This window comes from Corvus hawaiiensis, chromosome 8 (genome assembly GCF_020740725.1).
Source record: "Corvus hawaiiensis isolate bCorHaw1 chromosome 8, bCorHaw1.pri.cur, whole genome shotgun sequence".
Classification (NCBI taxonomy): domain Eukaryota; kingdom Metazoa; phylum Chordata; class Aves; order Passeriformes; family Corvidae; genus Corvus; species Corvus hawaiiensis.
In genome coordinates this window covers 6,395,915-6,417,276 of record NC_063220.1, presented here as the reverse complement: position 1 = coordinate 6,417,276, position 21,362 = coordinate 6,395,915, and the positions used below count along the sequence as shown (strand labels likewise).

Here is a 21,362-nt window from a genome sequence, read left to right as displayed (position 1 = left end):
GCCGGTGTGTTTGGCATTAATTATCAGCATCGTTCTACTTTTCAGTATATAACAAAGGACAACTGTATCTAATGCCCATCTTCCAGCTGCTTGAAAAATACATGAAATTATGGACAGAGTGCCTGGAACTCCTGGACAGGAACATTTGGAACTGAGGAAGATCCTGATGAAGGGTCATGGTGTAACCTGTGTGTTTATGCATGCAAAAATGCAATTTAACTTTACACTCACTTCACTAGAGATAGCACTTGCTTCCTTCCACACTGAAGTTTGCAAAGCAATGTGTTTGCAAACCACAGTGTGAGATTTATGATGTTTTACTGCAGAAACCTGTTTAGCCCCCAATTTACAATCCTGGCAATTGTATTCAACTCTGTCATCATAACTAATTACAGCTAACTGCAGATTACCATATTGCAAACTCTCATCTGTGTGAAAGAAAAATGATGTTAAAAAAAAGAATCAAATATCCCAAGGGCTAATGAAAAAAAATGCACCATCTTGGACTGCAAACCTGAACTCTTCGAACTGCTGCCGTAAAACTTCAAATTGCTATTTGTTGGCAAGTTGTTTTACCCCAAGTACTTACACAGTAAATCACCATTACACTAATACCATACCTTTGGCCTGAAACATATTAATCTCAGTTAACAGTAACTGACATTTACATTACCAATTCAATTCAGGCGTTGTGGTGACTAAACATATATGCAAGAGCTTCAGGGAGAAAAGTTATTAGTTTTGAATGTGTACTTACTTTTCACTGAGAACAATTTTGAAGAAACATTATCATCAATTCTTGTTATAATCTTATAACATAAACATTCAAATCCTAATTGATCTGTAAAACATTTGACTTGAAGTAAAATCTGCATTTGTATCTTGGGTGCAGTGAAGTGTTCAGCATAACAGTTCAGGTATTTTTCCAAGATATGTATTTATATATTTTTCTCTGGGACATTTGAAACCCGTGTTCTTGGGAAGGAAAGAAAAATGGGAAATTGAAATATTCTGAAGAACGTGGCACCAGGATATGCCCAATAGTACCGGATCCTTCCAGGAGAGGGAGGATGGAGTTTTTCAGAGAATTTTTTTGGCTATAAACGCCATTGGTTTTAAAGAGATAGGTTGGTTTTGCTCATCTTTATTTAGTGTCTTCCCCCAGCTTTCAAGCAGAAAAGATGGACTTACTGCATTTCTGTGAAGTCCAGCAACAAACATGCCCCTCCCCTTATACCCACATACTATAACTGCAGTACAGCACAAAACACATTTGGACCAAGGATTTTATTCCAACTTCAGAGAGTTCTCTACCAGCCTCCAAATGCATTCTGAAATGCATTATCTTTAGCTTTCATATCTAGGAGAAAAATGCTGTATTTAACATAGTATTGATGTTTAGATAGTATTTTTGCTATATTATTTATAAGAGAGTGCCAAAACAAGATAGTGCAGTTTAACAGCATTAAAATAAATATAAGGCTTTTGTGTTTTGTTTTGGGGGGTTTCATGTTTACATTTAATAAGTTGCCCACAAAAATTCTTCAAGTAACAACAGGTATTTGACTCCTGGGGAAATCAGGATGGATTACATGTAGCCCATGTTGCTTTTTGTTTCCCATCTTTTCTTGGCTTCAAATCTGAAACAGAGCACAAAACCCACATTAGGAATCATGTTTATGAGTTTCAGGTATTTAACCAAGTCATTCCTAAAAACAACAACAACAATATAAACTTATTTTTAATACTGTTATAAAGACATGAAGACAAATATAGCCATAAAATCACCACTTTATTTCTGATAAAGCCTCTGTACTTAAGTCTGATACACTCCTAAAAAAGCCCACCAAAACCCAACAAGGTTAAACTAAACAAATAAGATTAGCACAAGCCTATTTCAACTAAGAAAACATTTAACTGAGATTGTATTGTACACAGTTAGTGCCAATGAAACCACAAATGTTTAATTCCATACTCAAATGACTTACCCCCAAGCAAGCTTCTTTTTCTTTTGAGCTTCTTGGGCAGCCTCTGCTTCTTGCTTGGCTTTTACAAAGTTGCGGCAAGCGGCAGCTTTGGCAATTTTCACACCAAGCTAAGACATGAAAAGGAACAAAGGAAAACTGATTAGATGCAAATGGCTCATATGAAATTTAAGCCTCACAAATTACTTGGTCTGATATTGTTTCTCAAAAGTCAATAGATACTAAAATATCTTTCAAATATTAGGCTGATGATGCACTATTAGACCAGACAAACAAGAATGTCTCTTGAGGGAAATACAAAGGCGGTAGGATTCTGGGGCAAGCAATCCTTTTCACCAAATCCTTCATTTCTAAAAATAAAAGCAAAGGGCAACAGCTCACTGGATCCTTTTGTTTGTTTGTTTTACATAAACAGGCATATACACATACAGAGTCTCCATTATTAGGACCAGTCTGTGACCTCAGCTATGCTAACACAATAGAATCAAGTCTTACCAGTATCAAAAACACCCACAACCACAGTTTTATACAGGAAGAGCTGCTACCACCACATATTTTTCAGTAGAGCCACTAGAAATGTTTTAATCAGTCTGTCCAAAAATAAATGATGCAGTATCCTTGGTGTCTATCTCCACGTTACAAGCTTTTAGATTGTAAGGGTGATAATATGCCAGCTTTTCATGCAGGTGAATACCACTTCCATAAACTTAGGCAAACTGTGAGAATTAGGTTCACTTTAGTGAATGTCAAGTGCAGGAGGAAAAGGCAGGGAAGAGTAGAGTAAAAAAAAAATGGAAGATCCTGTGAACTATGACCAGTTTATTCTCCTTAATCAGCATTTGTAACTTCTTTGCTGTAGTTACATTTTGAGGTTGCTGTCTTGACTTGACATTATGTGTTATGAAGGAATTTGTTCTCAAAAGTTACTGCTATTCCCCAAGACAAGCATGCAATTCATTTACCCCAAATTGCTACAAACTGATGTGGACAAACAGGTTTTCTTTCTATCCACACCCAAACTTACTGAAATTAGCAAACATGTTTCTGACTGGATATTCTGAATTTCCCCCAAAATGTCATGGGAGCATCAAAGAACGGGAGACCCAAGGGAAAGAATACTCTTTAACACCTTAGCTGAAGTTCCACTATTAATGGTAATATACTTGAATAATCTGCAGCATCTATGCAGACAAATATCTACTCTTTATCCAGAGTAATCCAGAGAAATGCTTTATCCAGGTATGATGAGAGATATCCCAAGAACACATGTTCAGGTGCACATGCACTGACACATTTTCCACAACTATCCCATCAAACATACGATAGGCAGGTAATCATTTTGTTAACAAAGCAAAAAAACAAAACCCCAATCCAACATCACTACAAGCTCTTCCACCTTATGGTCCTCTCAGGGTTCAAAAATGAAGAAAGGAGCCTTTCTGCAGCAGCCTTCAAGGAAAGGCAGCAAGCACAACAGCAGTTTGTGCTTTGTTTGAGGCTATAAATGCTGGTAACACAAGCAGTTAGGAGCTGAGCATAATAGTTCAAAAGGAAAATAGATATTTTCATAAGCATAATATTTAAAAAGGAAAAAAAGAATGCTGAACAAGTTTCTCATCCACTATTTGCATGCATTGTAAGGTCATAAATATGTACCTTTGGAATCAGCTTGATGCACAAAGTCAGCAGCTACTTCCAAACTTTCGTATTATCTATGTAATTTTCCCCTGAGAATCAACATTTTTATTATCAGTAATTCAATGCCAACATCTGAACTGCTACATTTCAGGTCAAAGACTAAAACATAACATTCTTTTATTTGCACTGACACTTAATATTTAAGGGCAGCTATTAACCTTAATATACTCACAGTATAAAAATGCTTAAGAAAACTCACCTAAAATATTCAAAAAATGTTTACTTTTAAACTGAAACAGGAGTAATTATTAGCTTAAACAAAAGGGCAATCTGATGGCTGAAGTCATGCAGCAGAACCATGCCTTTATTAGAGGTATTTTACTTCCTACCACACTTGAAAAATAACTTTTACTGTGTGATGAATAACAGCATTTCCTTAAAATATATTCTAGCAGCCTATTGAGCACTCATACACATATAAATACACACAAGCGAGCTCTAAACAAGTGTTGCAGAAAAAGGTTTTTATCAGCATTTCTTGGAAGACAGAATGAGTTCTTCCATCTTTGAAAAGTACAGAAAAAAATGGGATAAGATCCTCTGCAGTGTATGTGGAAGTAAAAGCAGAAACATTTTGCAGCACTGTTATAATTTCTAGGCTACACAGAGTCAAATTTTCAAGACATGAAAACAAACATTGCACGTAAACACACACAAACATTTTAGCCAGATTAAATGTCTTCTGCTCCCACCCAAACCCAGACACACATCTTCACTCCCTGCTCCCCCCAAAAGAAATCCATAAAAGCTTGGTCAATGGATTTTACATTAAAAAAAAAACAAAAACAACCACACTAACATTTCAGGTCATCAGATAACTCAATAAAATACAATCTTAAAAGAAGTAAGAAAGCATGAATAAAAATATATACAACAATTTCTTGTGTAGTCAAAGTATCAGCATTTTCCATATAGAACATCCAATATTTTGCTGCATTTTAATTAAGGTGTCTAAACATTATCACAAAGAACTGCAAATTGGTCAGAGCACGCAGTAAGGAAAATTAAGCTCTAAAGGCTTTTTATCACCATATTTCAGGAACCAAGGGTGTAAAATGTTCTAATTTGGGATATATTAAAAGCCATAAAAGGTCTTTCAAAAAGATTAATGGTACTTTGCTTGGATTTAAGATAAGGGCTTTAGCTGGTTGGAAAAGCAGGGCCCTGGCTAGACCCTTGAGGCATTCATCTTTACAGCCACTTGGAAGATTTGTAAAAGCGTCTGCATAACCTCAAGCAAACGCACTGCGACATTTTTTTTTTAAATTCCTTTCAATTTTACAGGTTTAAAGTGTGTAAATCATACTGGGTAGTAAAGCTGATATAATGGTTCATCCTTGTAACACTGTATATATGTGTATTTTGAGACAAACTTAAAAAACAACTTAGTTTCGACAGGGCAAAGACCTTTCCATTTTGAGGTTGACCAATAATCATGTCAAATATCTTACTCTAGATGTTTAATGTAGCATAAATGAAAATTTCCAATTCATCTGAAATTGTTACCTTGTAACAAATATCTGAAGCTTTGCTTCTTTTTGAACACTTTCAAGGCATTTATTTAAAAATGCCAATTACCATACTTTAACTTTTTAAGGAATAACAGGTCTCTATGAAAAATATTTATGCCATTCTCTTTTGTTCTTTAATTAAATGAAAACAGATGTTTTCTGAAGTAAAGCAGAACCATTACTGGAGTACTTAAAGTGTTAAGGTCTTTAATTTTTATATCAGTTTGGTCTACAATTCCTGATTGTCTTTACTCAAGCTCAACATTAATGTCAAGCAAGTTACCTAGGAGACGAAAGAGATCAAAGAGACAAAAAACCCTCAAATGTCTGATTAATCAAGCCTGCAAACAGCTTATTTCTTTTAGCCTGCATGCAAGTATGAAAATGAGATTCTGGGAGCCGTACATTGTGCAGATTTGTTCATTCTTATCAGAACAAAGCCAGCGGCAGCTTATTTCATGGATCATTGGCACTGTCATCAGTGCTACACAGAACGGGTGACAGCTCCTCATTTTGAGGCTTGAACAAAATTAGCAAAAAGTCGGCACAAATTAGCCTCTCATCTTTTTAGTAATATGACATTATTCATTTACTTTTTATCCAATTTTTAATTTTTTCCTTGTCAGCTATCCCTTTCTAGTGTTTCTTGCACAGCATCATAAAACACTTTTAAAACAAGCAAAGAAATGGCTGAAGTTGAAATAGAATGTAAAGTTCAGGCAGAAGAGTAAACATTTTTATTGAGTTACAACAGAATCTACTGTAACTTCCAGAAAACTTCCTTGCAAATCAGGACATTTAACATTAAACACCACAAAGCAAAGACTTGTCTTTAAGATAGGACTGTAAAATGTAGACGCTGAGTGATACAAATACTGAGACAACGGAATCAAGAACAGCTCCAGAAACACTGAGGTATGAAATACAAAATGTTAAACCTACAAAAGCGCCAACAAAACATCTATATTCAAACAGGTCCTGAAATATCCTATGATCATAGCAGAGAAGCCAAACAGCCTTTTAATATAGTGTTACAATTTCTCATCAAATATGAATCTAGTTATTTCAGGCCTGCCTCTAGCAATGATTTTCTCCTTTTATGTTATGGAATGTTATCCATTGCTGACGTATATAAAATATATAAAGCAAACAAGAATACCGAGTGGATTTTGCAGTGAAAATGTCCCCTTTCAATGATGTGCTCAACTTCCCCTGTAAAATACTTTGTAATACCTTTGTTGTATTTTTATGCTGTGTATTACAACATCATAGTATATTTGGATGATACAGTAATGGAGCAAGGACAGAAAACTGTTCTAATATTAAGCTCTTTGCTAGACTTAAACATTTAAATGCAAGTAACTTCTTCCATTCATGAGAAAACACAACATTAAAAAATTAACCATAAGCTGTTAGATGCTTTACAGAGCCCCCTTATAACAAAGGCAGTTTTAAAAAAAGAACTGTAGTACTGTTTTCAGCAATTTCTTTATCTCTGTTCTTCTAAGTAAGAAAGCTTATTAACAAGCTTTGAACTTAAAATCACATTTACAATAATGTGCCATCAACAGTTTTATAAGCTAATTAGAAAAAAAGATTAATTAATGACTGGCTGCTAATAAAATGGCAATCATGAAGAAAGAAACCAAGGGTGCTAAGCTTCAACTACCACCAATTAAGAGCTAATTACAAACAAATTATATATGTGTTTTGCTGTGGGCTTTAATTTACTAAAATGGTTTTAATTAAAAGAGAAAACATGCTGATTAATTGAACTGCAGAAAAAATCTACAGTATAAACTGTGCTTTGTCTGTCTCTTTAATTAGACTTGTAACATCTGAAATCTTTTTTTAAGGTTTGTTAAGGAAAAGATATACATAATTAAGGGAGCATAAGAATGTAATTCTAGGTGATAACCCTGCCATGTTCCAAAGGTTAAAAGAAAACCACCTCAATGAAGAGGAATATTTGGAAGCACCTTCACTAAGGTAAGAAAGGAAATCCTTCACAGATAAAAAACCTCTATATTTTTTTTTTTTCTTTTTTTCAGGGTTGGGGCAGGCAGTTCTTCAACAACAAGAGTTCCAAGTTAATTTGTGCTTGGTTACACTCCATATAAAATTGCATCACTTTAGGTACCTAAAAAACACTGTGAGAAATTGTGAACATTGCACAGATCTTAGAAATTTTATTTTAACAACAGAATAGCATCAAGTTCTACCTCCTGTCCATATCTGACAGTAATGTCATCACAATCAATCACACCCTACCCAGACTGTCACATGGAAACCAGTTTCCAGAACGGTTCTCAGTATTTACGACCCACAAACTGCCTTGTATACTTCCCCTTCTAATTTATAAGACTAGAGGTTACCTGCAGACAGGAGATACTAATTTGATCATAACAAAATGGTCAAAACTGATGCATCAAATTTTGAAGACAACAGCAGGACTGATCTTGCTGTAACATGAGGATATTCCAGTGAAGAGCCAATTAATTTCATCAATTATGATGTAGATCTTTCATTTAAGTTTGATCGAACACCAGTGTCCCTATAAATTGCAGCTTTTTAAGTCTTTCCCCAAAATGCCAGAAGCCACTAAGCCAAGCACTTAGGAAGTGCTGTCAAAAAGTCTGTGCTATTTAGAGACTGACAAGTGCTACAGCAATTTAGCACACTAAATTACAAAATATTTTAAAAGTTACTTTTGATAGGTAAGTTTAACATGGTCAAGATTATTTTATCGTGTTCAAGTTACAGTCCTCAGGCTAATGCGTTCTTAGACAATGTGGCACCTACCTACCAGGCAGCTCACACAAAAAACACCAACAAGTGCAAAGTCTGAGCTTTAGTCAGATTAGTCCTCCCAATATTAGAGCAATAAGAAATCTGCATTCTGCTTTTTGAGACACCAAACCATGATTTGAGCACAAAAGCACTATGAAAAAAAAACCCTCCTTCTCCAGGGGGGAAAAAAACCTTGGAAAATATATTTAAGGTGTGCTGGTGGCGGGGAATCTTTTAAGATTCTTTGGTTTACATATGAAAATAATTTTTACAAGTATCACTCCAAATTGAAACTGATTTACAGCAGAGTGAAATTACCAAATATCTGCACATACCATCCTTACTCAAAGGGATAAACACATCCAGCTATGCACAGTCACAGTGTTCTAATTTATCTTTTATTTATTCTTTTAAAAAATCTAGGTGGATTCCCACTAACACAGTAGGAACAATTTAATTACATCTCAAGATAGTATTCCAGAAAGATTTTTACAAAGCATTAAAAAGTTGACATAATTCCAAGTGTCTGTTCCCAGCTCCGTATCCAAGTACCTGCTACTATGAGATCTCAGCTATCCTACCCTCAGGCATCACAAAAAAATAATGTAATTTCAGCCCAGATAAGTGTTCACATAAACTTTATTTTCTTAATAGCCTTCATTCTAAAGGGCTCAGAATTTTTTGGGTAACTCCTACACTAACATTTTCTATTGGCATCTCTCAAGTTAAACAAGTTTTCCTTAAATGCAAGGTTCAAACAATAGCTTCAGGTATGCCAGTCTACATCTGAGAAGCTCAACTATAAAACACAATGGACTCTGCCAATGCTGGAAGCCCTGGAATGTGGTAACAAAGACAGCAACTGGATTATAATAATAAACACTAATTGTGTACATTGTACCATGCACATTGCAATGAATTGCTTAGTTACTTAATACTAATAGTACTGTAGGTATTAAAGACATAATTCAGTAGTTTGTGCTTGAAGATCTACAGTCACTTAAGGAGTATGCCCCACCTGCATGATGTTGATGCTCAAGATATTTATCAAAGGAGTGCTGATCTTGGACACTGTAACTGCATCACAGCACTGTGGGGCTCCAGCCAGAAGCTAAAGGAACAGATATACTGGAGGCCTAAATTATTCTCTACAACATAATGCAGAGATGCCCATATTTTTTTCAGGAAAAAACTTAACTTGTGTATAAAATAATGAAATCAAGAATTTCAGGATCACCAGACCAGTGAAGCAGAACACTCCACATGAGCATGTGCTGTGGGGATGGCCAGGGATGCCACAGGTAGAGATCTGCTACCCTGCTAACTGACAACAGGGACAAGGCAGTGAGGTTTGCCCAGAGATTAGACAGAATATTCAGCAGCATTATGTACATACAGTTCATTTTTAAGATAGAAATGCAACAGCAAATAAAAAAAGGGGAACACACCAGCCAGCCTCAAAAGCTACATATGAATCCACCAAGCAGCCACTACTAAATACAGCCTCATGCAGGAGGTATCCAAGTTCTGACTCTCACTCCAAAACCTGGAATACTCCTGGACTGAGAAGTTTTGTTTTAAAATCAGCATTTGTGTGCATTTGTCAAAGCAAAGAAAACAACAAATAATATATTGCCCAAAGCCTCATTGACTGCAGTGAAATAACACTTTCCTTAAAGAACCTGCAACAAGTACCACTTGGGAACCTGAAGACCCAAAACCTTAAAGCGGCATCATTTAGGTTCTTAGAATGTAAAATTCCATGATGCACTGACGGCTGCTAGATTATGCATATTGCCTAAGTCATTACTGGTTTTAAATGAATCTGATTTTAAAAAACCTTTTCTCACTGTGTCATAACGATAGGATATTGACAGCATCATTTTGACATTCCTTTGCTTTTTAGGACATGTTTTTACCGTCTATACTCATCATCTGTTTATTTTTGGCTTCATTTTTCTAAATACTGAAGCTGCCCTATCAGTTTCACAGGCTTATAAATGTTATACATCAAAAATTAGTTTCACTTATTAAGGCAGGAAACGGCTTTAAGAACTCTGGGATCTGTGCCTCAAAGCAAAAGCTTTATCAGCAGGTTCCAGTCACTGCTTCTTGCAAAAGAAAATGGTGCCGATTAAAACCCCATACACCTGATTTCAAAAAGAACACCTACCCACTGAACATTTCTCACATGGCTGCAAGGGGGGCTACATGCCAAACAGAAGATAGCTGTTTCTCACACACCCTCTGTCCCCAGCCCTGTAACACCGCTCAAGAAAAATGAAAACTATACATAAAGAGATGAAGTTGAGATAAAAGAACAATAATTCATCCACTTATTACTCCAGACTTCAGAAGTGGTACTTCAATACAGCCACAGTATAGTTCCATGCCTGACTTGCTCACAGAGTTGTGCTCCATTTGGAAGTTAGAGGGATACAAATAGCCACATAATTTTAAAATTAACTCACTTCTTAGAGGTATTGTATTTTAAAATGGACATTTCTGTAAATTGCTAAGAGAAAAGTAGCAATTGAATCAATACTATACAACATGAAAGCAGTATTTTATTAAGTGTACTTGTATACAAAACAATGATTGCTCAATCAACCTCTTCCATAAGCAAATTCTCTTTTTATAGCTCTTCACTGAAACAGTCACTGTTAGAACAATTTCCTTAGGAAAAAAAGGATCCATTAAAAAAAAAAAAAGGTTCTGAAAATCACAAAGAAAAATGAACCTTGCAGTGAGCAACAGAGCACATCTTTCGAAGAGCAGAGAACCCCAGTGAATTCACATGGATTCTGCCTCAACAGAACTCCTCATGAGAGATCAAGCCAGTCATTTGAGTTTTCCTTCTTTCAACATACTATTTGTTCAGATAAACCCACTTAACCAAAACCAAGTCAAAGCTGTGAATACTAATAATGTTTCAAGCATTTTGTTTTCAGAATTACAACATGCTAATATTTGAAAGTCAACAATTTGGAGCTAATGTTCCACAAATAATAATACACTGCTGTAGCACCTGGGATATGCTAGATGTTGTATAATCCCATGGCTACCAAAATCAGATAACAGTTTATCATAAATATTACAAAACCTTAAAACTTCTTACATTAATTTGTTTTTATTGTCAAACAATTTGCACTGGAACCTCAGTATGTTTTATTGATTATAATACTCCAACCACTTTAGAGGAGAAGGGATAATGACATTTGTGAAGGAGAACAGCAAGTGTTTTTCATGTTGTACACATGAAAGGTAATAAAACAGTCAGAATCTGGTCAGACTTAAAGGGAACATCAGGACACATTCCTACCACTGTCAGTAGCTGTTATCTTTGCAGACTGAAGTCTGTGATCACTGGTGACAAGGCAGGTAAGAGTCCAGTCATTAGAAACTGCCCTGAGTGACTAAATGGAGGAGTTTAATGATTTTGTAAGAACACTCACTGAGGAACAGTTACTTTTACCTAACCTCAGAGAACCTTAAGAACTGTATTTCCCACTTCAAAAGCCGTCTGTTTTTAAAGGCATCACAATACTGTAATACATTGCATTAAACAGATTTAAATCTGCAATTTTACATTAAAGCTTAGTTTAAAACAGTGTATTTAAGAAACATTTACAGTATTTGTATGAGAATGAGAAGCACTCAAAATTCGTCTTTGCTTTCCTAATCCTTTTCTAATACCTTTGAATTTTGCAAGCATATACAGTGGACAGAAAATTCCCATTACCTCTGTGAAGATGGAAGAATATACAAGATAAAGGAATGAAAGCAAAAATTATATAATTAATTTTTAGTATAACTCTAGAAGATTTATAGTTTAAGTCATACTACTCAAATGACTTAAAAATGATCAATTCTCCACTCACTGAAATAGCACTTTTATTTTTTCTTACCTGGCTTCAAAACTATTCAACTATCCTTTTATCCTAATTTTTTCCTCTGCATTTTCTCCCCAGTGCACAACTAGCATTGGGCAAAACAGCCTTTGTGGACTTTAGCTACTTCAGCTGCTACCACCTACCATATGTGCACCAATTTAACAATTTCTTAAATGAAATTACCAGAGCTATCCGGTAAGATTCCTCACCAGTTTTAAACATTCACTAAGCAGTACATCCAGATTTAAAAGGTCCCATTTTGTGGCAAAGAGAGCACAGCTTACATGAAATTACTCAGCTACACCAACTAACAGGACAACATCTTGAAAAAATGGTGTTTCCCTCAATTTGTTTTTAGATATGTATTTATACACTAAACAATTATGACAAGGAGGAAAAAAAAAAGTCCAATGCAATTCTAAGGCTACAGCAGTGTATTTGACAACCATCTACTCCCATTCTTCTTCAGAATTCTTCCAGCCATCAACTCCTGACCACATGAATACACAGAAAAAAAGTATAGGCACACAGCTTGGGGTTATTGTGTCCTTAGTTGTTCTAGGCTTGCTAAATCTCTACCTGTCTTCAGACTTCCCAAGCTTATGGGTGAGATAATGCAAAAAAAAAGTATGAGGCACAGGGAACTGAGAGGAAGGGACATCCTACTCCTGTCCTCTTGGCTTGCAACATGGAGAAAAATCAAAAGCTCAGTATAGGTGACCAGTTACCAACTCCTCGGAGTTGTGGAGTGAGCAGCAAGGCTCTAAAGCAAGGTGACTTCAGATAGTTCATGGCTGTATTTTCAATTCTTAAACAGAGATACAGCTATCCAAGCATTGCTCCATCAGCAGCAAAGTCCTTCAATCACTGACAGGGATCTACTCAGGAAACAGGAAAGATGCTGCAAACAATCTTCAATGCTGTTTTAGTCATGACACTTTTAGTCCAGATGTGCACAACTAAATGACCCCCTAGAGTTCTTGTTAACAGCCCACTTACCTCACGAATGGCTAATCTGTCACTCAGCTCCTCAGCCTTGGCAATGTCACCTTCAGCCACACATTTCTCTATGCTCAGTTCAAGGCCAGACTAGGGAAAAAAAAAGGAAAATACCTTTAGAAAAAAAAGAACATATTTAAAGGGAATACTTCCTTTCTAAAAATATTTCTTTCATAAAATTCTTTCAGACACTGCATAAACCTGTAATTTCTGTGTACCACAAATCACTCTGTCTGTGTATTGTAATGGACAGTATAATTAAGAATACACTGAGAGGCCGCCTGAGCACAAATCACTGCATTAGTTCCACCTTATGTGCAGGATAATACTACAGGTTAAAAAAATTACACGGGCTAGTTTATGCCTGTCACAATAAAATTTCATCTGAAGATCTGGCTTATCTCTTCCATCCCTGGAGCTTTCTAAACAAAATGTGAAATATATGTGTCAAGTAACATGAAGAATGGCAATTACCACTGTATCGTTACAGTTCTAAGATCTTATCATTATCCAAAAAACAGAGTTCTGGCACAAAGCCACTCCACTGTGCTAATAAATTAAAAATTCTAGCAGCCCTATGGAAAACAATGAAAAAGCCTCAGGATTTAAAGGTTGTTTTCTTATTTTCTGACGTTACAATCAACGTAACATAACTTGTTTAATGGCAACACTTACAAATAATGTAACAAGAGAAAGTAAATATTTCCTGGAAATTATAGTTGGAAATTTCTGATGGCATACAGAAGGGTAGCACAGCAGTAGCACTGACTTCAGAATTTCACAAAAAAACGCACTCTCGTAACAAAAGACAATTTACAGTTTCACTGGTTTTAAATATTAGGGAAGCTAAAGACAACACATTTGATAGTTTCATAACATACACTTTTTTAAGAGACAAAAGTGAAAAAGCTAATGGAACTCCTGAGAAACAGTGATCTGCAAACACTGCACTTTAATTATTTCAGGTGGTAGATGAAAAAAACCACACAACTGGAAGTTGCAGTGATGGCAAATTCTGTTAAGATGCCTTTTCCAAAAATAATGAGACATATCTTCCACTAAGGATAAAATCCCTGAAATTACAAGGAAACCATCTGCATTTTAACACTTTGGGCCTCATTCCAGATCTATCCTGAGCAGTTTAATGACAACTAAATAGGCGCCAAAAGTAAGAAGCAAACAAATCCTCATGACCTGCATGTAGAAACTTACTTTAAGAAAATGAAAAATACAAAAATTACCATAAAGGAAGCTAACTGAACAGTTCATGTCATAGAACTTACAGAGAACTTTGTAAGAAAAACTACAGAACCAACAGTGCTACCAGAAACTCAGAATATAATGAGATTCTTAACTTATCCATCATGTGTGCCAATTATTTCAGATATGACTAGTTACGCAGTAATATTTATGAACAGAATGTGTTATGAATCCAGTCAAAATGTATGCTAGCTTTGCCCCTTTAATTCTTGTAGCCACGGGTGTCAACTGAAGGATTTATGTGAGACATTTTAAAGTTAAAACATGATGAAACAAAAGAAAAGTTTGCATATGAAGAGTTCTGTCTCTCACAACAGCAGAAAACAAAATCAGACAGGAAACAAGCCTGGATACTGCCTTAAAAGAAAGCACAGCAAACATTCAAGGACATTTATTTAAAAAGTGCACAAAATTCTTCAGAGTGACTTGATCCTTAACTCTCAAATAGCCTCAGTTTTATTCCTATTTCAGTTAAGGACAAATTCTTTTACTGCCAAACGCAAACTGACACTGCCTTTGTATTAACAGTCACCTTTTGTGGAGCTCTGCTATCCACAGGTGATTCAAATCTATCATTGATTCCAAAGTATTGTGTAAGTTCTTTCCATTTGTCTTCATTTTCCAACTGCTGACTACTAAAAACAAACAAACAAGTCATTAATATAACCACTTCCCTTTCCACAACTTGTAATATCCTTTTCAAAGCTAAAATAAATTCTTCCATTTGGCAGACATGGTCTTTTCACCCATTCAGTTTTTAACTGAAGTGAAATTAATTATTCCTTCCCCTTTGTAAGTATAATTTCACAATCTTGAAAGCAAGCTGATAGAATCATAGAACCATTTAGGTTGAAAAAGCCCTTTAATATCGAATCCAACCATAAACCTAACACTGGCAAGGAGGAGAAAGAAGGGAAGGAGCAGGCTGAACAGGAGGAGGCTGTATGCAGTAAGTAGGAAGAACATTAAATCTATTTTAAGTTACATTAAATAATCAATTTGTGTTGTTTTTAAAATCCAGCAATAACACGCCATCAAGAAATCACTCATACAAATTCAGCCTGCCCGACAAGAGACACTGAACAAGTTTAAAAGATATTTTACACAGTGCTCAAAGCTAGGCTTTCGCTATGAATGTGGTCAAGCTTATTACACGTTTTGCCTGCTACTAACAGACCTCAGGTAATCCCATTGACCTGGTTATACCTCTTAGCCACTTCATCAGTCTTTTTCTGTTTTGCTAAAGGGAAAAAAAAAAAAAGAAAAATCCAACATTACACAGTGATACCCCACAGCATCCAATGAAGTCAACAGAGCTCTAATTGGTCACATTTCCTTTGAAAGATCAACACACTGGGACTTTTACCCAATGATCATGTGGATTTAAACCACTCAGCTGTAAGAAACTCCTACAGTATCTGTGAAGTTTCAACCAGAATATGCAAGTTTTACAGAACTACTGAAATACCCTTAGCCATTATAAAGCAGTATTAACTGAGTAAGTTTTACCTCCTTTTTTAAGGAGAGGACAAATATCTTACTTGCATTCTATGTAGCAATCTACAACCTCACTACAATCTTTCAAGTGATGTACCGAAGTGAAAAAATAAAATCCTAGATAACAGCTAGAACACAATTCTTCATTTAAAAAAACCCCAAACCAAACCACACATGAAAAAAACCCCTAAAACCAAAAATACCAAGCCCACAAAATAGCATGTATTGATACTAATTCAATTTGAAAACAATTAATTCTGTTAATTATAAAAAAAACACCTTTCCGGCGGCGCTTTCTTTTTCGGCATCTGTTTTCCTCTTTTGCTTGCATTTTCATTTCACGGTGTTTCTTCTGAAGCTCCACAAATTTCTACAAGATTATGAAAAAGCAAGTCAGTATTTTTAATTTTCCCCGCATTTTTAAGAAATTACATAGAGAAATGTTTATTTATCCACAGTGCCATGTGTTATCTATCACATCCCAATTTACAAATCGGGAACATCCAACTCTGATGGTGTTAAACTGGAATTGGTGCTAATCTTTCACCACCTCTCTCTGGCTTTCTGTCCTCCCTACATCTCAGGGCTGTTCAGATGTGACAGTTCTCTCATGGGATGTGACACAGAACACACTTTTGCTGGTTCTGCACTCCTGAGCTATTCCATGTATTGTTACTGCCCAGCTGGCAGTTTGCAATTCACAAATTAGTGAAAGCATGGTCCTTGCACAGCAGGCTACCTGCAAGGATTGATGGATGTAAGAGAGCAACTATTTTTTGCCAATTCTTATTTTGAATCCAAAGCCTAAAACACAGATTGTTTTGTTAAAGCTTTTTTTCCCCCCCCCAGTCTTTACACGCAACTGCAAGCTCAGGTTATAAGGAAATCTTGAGTCTGAATGCTTGCAATTAACCCCTACAGCAAGCAGCAGGGCACACCTCCACCTCCCAGGTATGCAGCACCCCCACAGTGGCTGATACACTGAGCTGTAAACCCCTTTCTAATGCAGAAAGCACCTACCAAGCAGCTCAGAGCCCATAAACCACTGAAAACACAAGTTCTATGCAACTCTATAGTTATGAAAGCTCCTTGCTGCGCTTTTAATCACAACCAAACGACCACCTAATCACTTCCTTCCTAAATTCCTGATCACCTTGCTTGAAACAATCTAAGGTGTATATACTCAGATCATATTTTACCTCATTTCAGACTTGCATATTGACTACTCACACTGAGTTATTTTAATCTAAAAATCAGCCATTCAACTTTGAGTACACTGCATTATGCTCATTTGGAGCCCTCTAATGATACATACATTCCAGATATTTACAGAAACTCCAGGAGGGCACGTCTGAGATTCACCTTCTTCAGCTGTCACTGGTACCCCAGTAAGTTCACTGCTGGCATTACTTTCCTGTCCAGTCCCCTGAACTCCTTCAGTATCTTCTTTTGCAACTTGCTTTGAACAGGAATCAGGCGATTCGTCTCCATCATCGGAACTTAGATCAACATCACTTTCATTCAGTCCTGGAGGTAACAGCCCACTCCACATCTTCCAGTTTAAACAAGTCCAAACCACTTCAAGTCACTGCGAAGACACCAGGTTACCCATCCCAAGATAAAAAAAACCTGCGGAAGAGAGAACCAGCAAAACACGTCATCAGAAATATTTTAGCTTATCTTATATAACTATCATTACAAGCTTTAGACAAGCACATTATAAAACTAATAATACTTACTATTTCAGAAACAAGCAGACGACTTGAGTACACAGGCTGACACTACTGGTTCTTTTTTCCCCCCACTCCTTGTCCTTTAAAGTTGTGCCCCTGTGCGTTTGCTCATCGCTCCTTCCAGTTTAGGGGCGACACTGCAGCAAACGCCTCTCGTCACTCCCCAAGGGCAGCTTCCCGGTACAGCACAACCACCTCCCTTCGCCGCCGGGCCGCGACAGGGAACAGCCCGGCCGGGGAGGCGGCAGGCCGGGGAAGCGAGGGGGGCCCGCTCCGGAGGCAGCGACTCGAAGAAAAGCGCGGCTCCCCACCGGCCTGGGGGAAGGCAGCCGGCACTGGGGGAAAGCAGTGCCCGCAGGGCCGGCGGCGCTGCCGGAGCCCCCTCAGTGCCCCCACCCGGCCCCGCGCCCGCCGCCCGCGGCCGTGTTTACCTGGCAGCCATCTTGGCACCGCCGGAACACCCCGCGCGCGGATTGGGCGGGGCGGCGCAGCCAATCGGCGGGCGCGCCGGTCGCCATGGCAGCGGGGCGGGGCGGGGCGGGGCGGAGCGGCCCCGGGCAGGGGCCGGGCCGGGCGGACGGGGCCGCTGTCGCTGTGAGGGGAGCGGAGCGGAGCGGAGCGATTGCTGCGCCCTTTGGAGCGCGCCCGGGGGAGCTGATGGGACAACGTGTACCGGCGAGGAGTCGTCAGAGTCACAGAATCATTTCGATTGGAAAAGGCCTCCGAGATCGCAGAGTCCAACCTATGACCCAATGCCACTGTGTTAACCAGACCATAACACCGGGTGCTGCAGCCAGTCTTTCCTTGAGCACCTCCAGGGCCGGTGACTCCACCGCCTCCCTGGACAGCCCGTTCCAATGTTTCGTCACCCTTTCAGTGAAGAAATTACTCCTAATGTCCAATCTAAATCTCGATGCAACATAAGGCCATTTCCTCTCATCGTGTTTCTTATTCCCTGGGAACAGAGCCTGACGCCAATCTGCCTCCAACCTCCCATCAAAGAGTTGTAGAGAGCAATAAGATCTCCCCTGAACCTCCTTTTCTCCAGACTAAACATCCCCAGCTCCCTCAGGTGCTCCTCATCAGACTTGAGCTTCTTTCAGAAGAAAGACAAGCATCAAGTACAGCAATCCTTACTGCCATAAAGGAATATGGCATCTCTTCCAACAGTAAGCCTTGTAGTTAAGCCCCACCAAAATGTTTATGCTGGGATGGAATGGCAAGGGTCATACTAATAATTGAAAAATCCTTACAAAGTTCCCAGTAGTGCCTTGGATTAATGTGGTAAAGAGAAAACCACAAAAATGCAAAGTCTGTGCAGGGCAAAGGGGCTGTTTATCTGGAGGACTGTTACACTTTGTCCTTTCAGCTTTCATAGGTGCGGCAGACGACACAAGTATTTAGGAGCAGCCTGAATATGATTCAGCAAGAACATCTTATATACAAGGAGCAACAGGAAAGGAGGCACGAGGAAAAGATGAAGGGATAAGGCTGACATCACTAGCACTGAAATGTGTCTGAAAGACAGGAGGTTTCCCATCTTCGAAATAATTAGTGAGAAGATGTACTTTTGAGTGACAGTTTGACACGTTGCAAACTGTATCTCAATAGGATAATGAGACTTTTGAGAAACGAATTGTTGACCCTAAATCATGACACAACCCAGTTGTGGACAAACATGAGAAGAATGAGAAAAGGGCAAGTGTTATGAAGGTGGATAATAGGGAATATGGCTTCGAGTAGGAATTTCTTGGTTGATCCCAGCTTCTGGGATTGGCTGTGCATGGAAGGAAAATTTAAATGCCTTTCTCATGGACATAAATCGGATCTTCAGATTGTTTTCCTTTTTATGCCATAATTTTACATCCTCAGATTCATTTCTAAAATCAATTAATTCCGCAAGTAATCACTTTTTCATGAACTACATGTAAATTTCACACTCAGCTTGCTAACTAGATTTTCCTCTCATCTGGGAAATCAATTTTTAAGAGAGTTATTTTATTTACATTGAATAATTGGTTGTATTTGGTACACAGATAACTGGTAATTAATAACTGTATTGATACAGGATATTCATTGCCATTTGTTCTAGTGAGTTGTTAGACCGTTAGGTTATATGATATTTTCTTAATGTCACCAAATTTGAACACTCTCAAAAAACTGAAAGGTGTGTGACATCCTTATGACCTGTAAATTTGTATATTTGGTAGGGATACATTTTCAGAAGGCAAATCTAATTTCATGACACAATTTGTATCCAAACATCGTACTCCTTATTTAGTATCCACAGCCAATCCATAGCAAGAATGGCACTGGTAGTACACACAAATGAAGTACTCAAATATCCACATTAACTTCATTTTCTAATTGCAAAATAATTGTATTTGTCATTTTAAAAGACACATTTTCAGGATAATCTCCAGTCCTTCCACAAAAAAAATTCTGACTTCTCACAGGTTCTTCCATAGGAAAAATGGTGGCAAGAGCTCCTGCCTGACTTTCATTAGCCCAGAAGCATTTGTGTCCACAAAGTCAGTGCTTGATGAAACTACAAGAGATTGTTGGCTACTTACCAGAATTTGGAACTTACTGTTGGGTTTTTGTGTTGAAACAATGTGTAGAGTCTTTTTATCTGCAGAAGAAAATAGAAGGCAGTGCAACCTTGTGACCAACTCTGATGTCCCTACATCAAATTTGTGATGGCTGCTATTGTGGCCAATACTTGATTCAGTGTCGAATTTTTCTGATGGCAATCTTCTGTTCCCCATTGAGCAAATATTCAAATAATCTGATTTATTTCCTTTTGGTCAACTGATCTAACTTCCTTTCTCACTTGAATTCCTGTCCTGAAGACCTGCCAAACAAGGACTCTCATGAGTGAAACAAGTCATGCCTCTGGGGTTCTCATGGAACATCAAACTGGCACAACACAGTAATTACAGCTCAGATATTTCTGATGCTATTATTAAAAACGACTTGAACTTTAAAAGGAAAAACTATTGCAATTAGATGTAATATCAAGTTTAATTTGAATCTTCTAGGATTGCTATGATTTTTTCAGGTTCTAGTCAATTTTCTCTTTATCTCTCTTTAACTCTTCCTTTAGCTGCTGTTGAGTAGTTACAGATACTAATGTGAGTCCCAGTTGTTATACTGTACTTTGTCAGATGTGTTTTGGGTTCTTTCTGAAACTCTCTTAATGAGTACCAGTCACAGACGTGGTCAGAGTTGTCAGACACCAGAAAAGCTGATGGCTGTGTGTGTGCCAGGCCCTCATGGCAGGTTGTCACAGTGCAATTCTCATTTTCAGACCAGCTATAGAACACACCGAAAGCCTGAACTAGTTCCTTGCATAAGGGTTTGAAGCCATGGTCTAGCTAATCACAAATAATCCTCTACATGCTTATTTCCACAAAATACATACATTTTCCTAGTGCAGAAATGGAATCTATTCCAGCATAAATTTTGCATTATTATCTGGGTTTTTTTAGCAGCAAATGAGGACATAAGAAACTTCTTCTTAAGCATATAAATATGCTACATTTTATCCTTTTGAGACGGTGTTTTCAAACGATGTCAAAATGATCAAGAACTGGATTCTTGTTTAAACATAATAGGAAGGCCTTATTGTATTAGCAGATTACAGTCATTGTGTTAGTATACTATCTACCTTGTATTCATTTTTGCCAACATAATGAGAAATTTTTCTAACATGGTTATATTTTAATACAATAAAATAGTGTTGGAAAGGAAAATTAATATGATTTTAAAGAGAGATGTAAAGACAATAAAATAGCCTCTAAGTTTTCTTTCCTAAACTTTTAATTTGTTGCTAACTTGAAATATACTTTTTATCAATCCTTTGAAATAATTACAGTCAAATGAATATTTAAAGTCAGTTAAAAGGTTTACAGATGGCTTTTTTTCCACATACTCTGCTATATAAGATCTAAGCAAGTCTGCCCAGATGTTTCTAAATTTTCTTATTTTAGAGAA

General features: G+C 37.4%; 1 protein-coding gene across 3 annotated transcripts; it reads right to left on the bottom strand.

Annotated features, from left to right (window-relative positions):
- Positions 1-1,269: 1,269 nt before the first annotated feature.
- On the bottom strand, positions 1,270-17,816 carry FAM204A (family with sequence similarity 204 member A). 3 transcript variants are annotated; one of them, XM_048311559.1, is made up of 8 exons: positions 17,798-17,816; positions 16,949-17,262; positions 15,913-16,003; positions 15,343-15,376; positions 14,669-14,771; positions 12,877-12,966; positions 1,989-2,095; positions 1,270-1,640 (listed from the first exon to the last, which is right to left on the bottom strand). In XM_048311559.1, the coding sequence occupies exons 2-8, from the start codon at positions 17,183-17,185 to the stop codon at positions 1,589-1,591; spliced, it is 714 nt and encodes a 237-aa protein (XP_048167516.1). In that variant the 5' UTR covers positions 17,186-17,262; positions 17,798-17,816; the 3' UTR covers positions 1,270-1,588. The 3 variants fall into 3 exon arrangements, with proteins under 3 accessions (XP_048167516.1, XP_048167517.1, XP_048167515.1); XM_048311560.1 differs by lacking the exon at positions 17,798-17,816 and adding an exon at positions 17,373-17,788 and having other exon boundaries at positions 14,669-14,768; XM_048311558.1 differs by lacking the exon at positions 17,798-17,816 and adding an exon at positions 17,373-17,787.
- Positions 17,817-21,362: the final 3,546 nt, after the last annotated feature.

What these genes read in the sequence shown, in the direction of transcription:
- FAM204A (XM_048311559.1), bottom strand. Translation starts at nt 17,185, where the DNA reads ATGTGGAGTGGGCTGTTACCTCCAGGACTGAATGAAAGTGATGTTGAT. An exon ending in ACTGATGAAGTGGCTAAGAG is followed by an intron (nt 14,772 to 15,342) that starts GTATAACCAGGT and finishes GTTTGTTTTTAG; the next exon opens with TAGTCAGCAGTTGGAAAATG. An exon ending in ATAGCAGAGCTCCACAAAAG is followed by an intron (nt 12,967 to 14,668) that starts GTGACTGTTAAT and finishes TTTTTTCCCTAG; the next exon opens with TCTGGCCTTGAACTGAGCAT.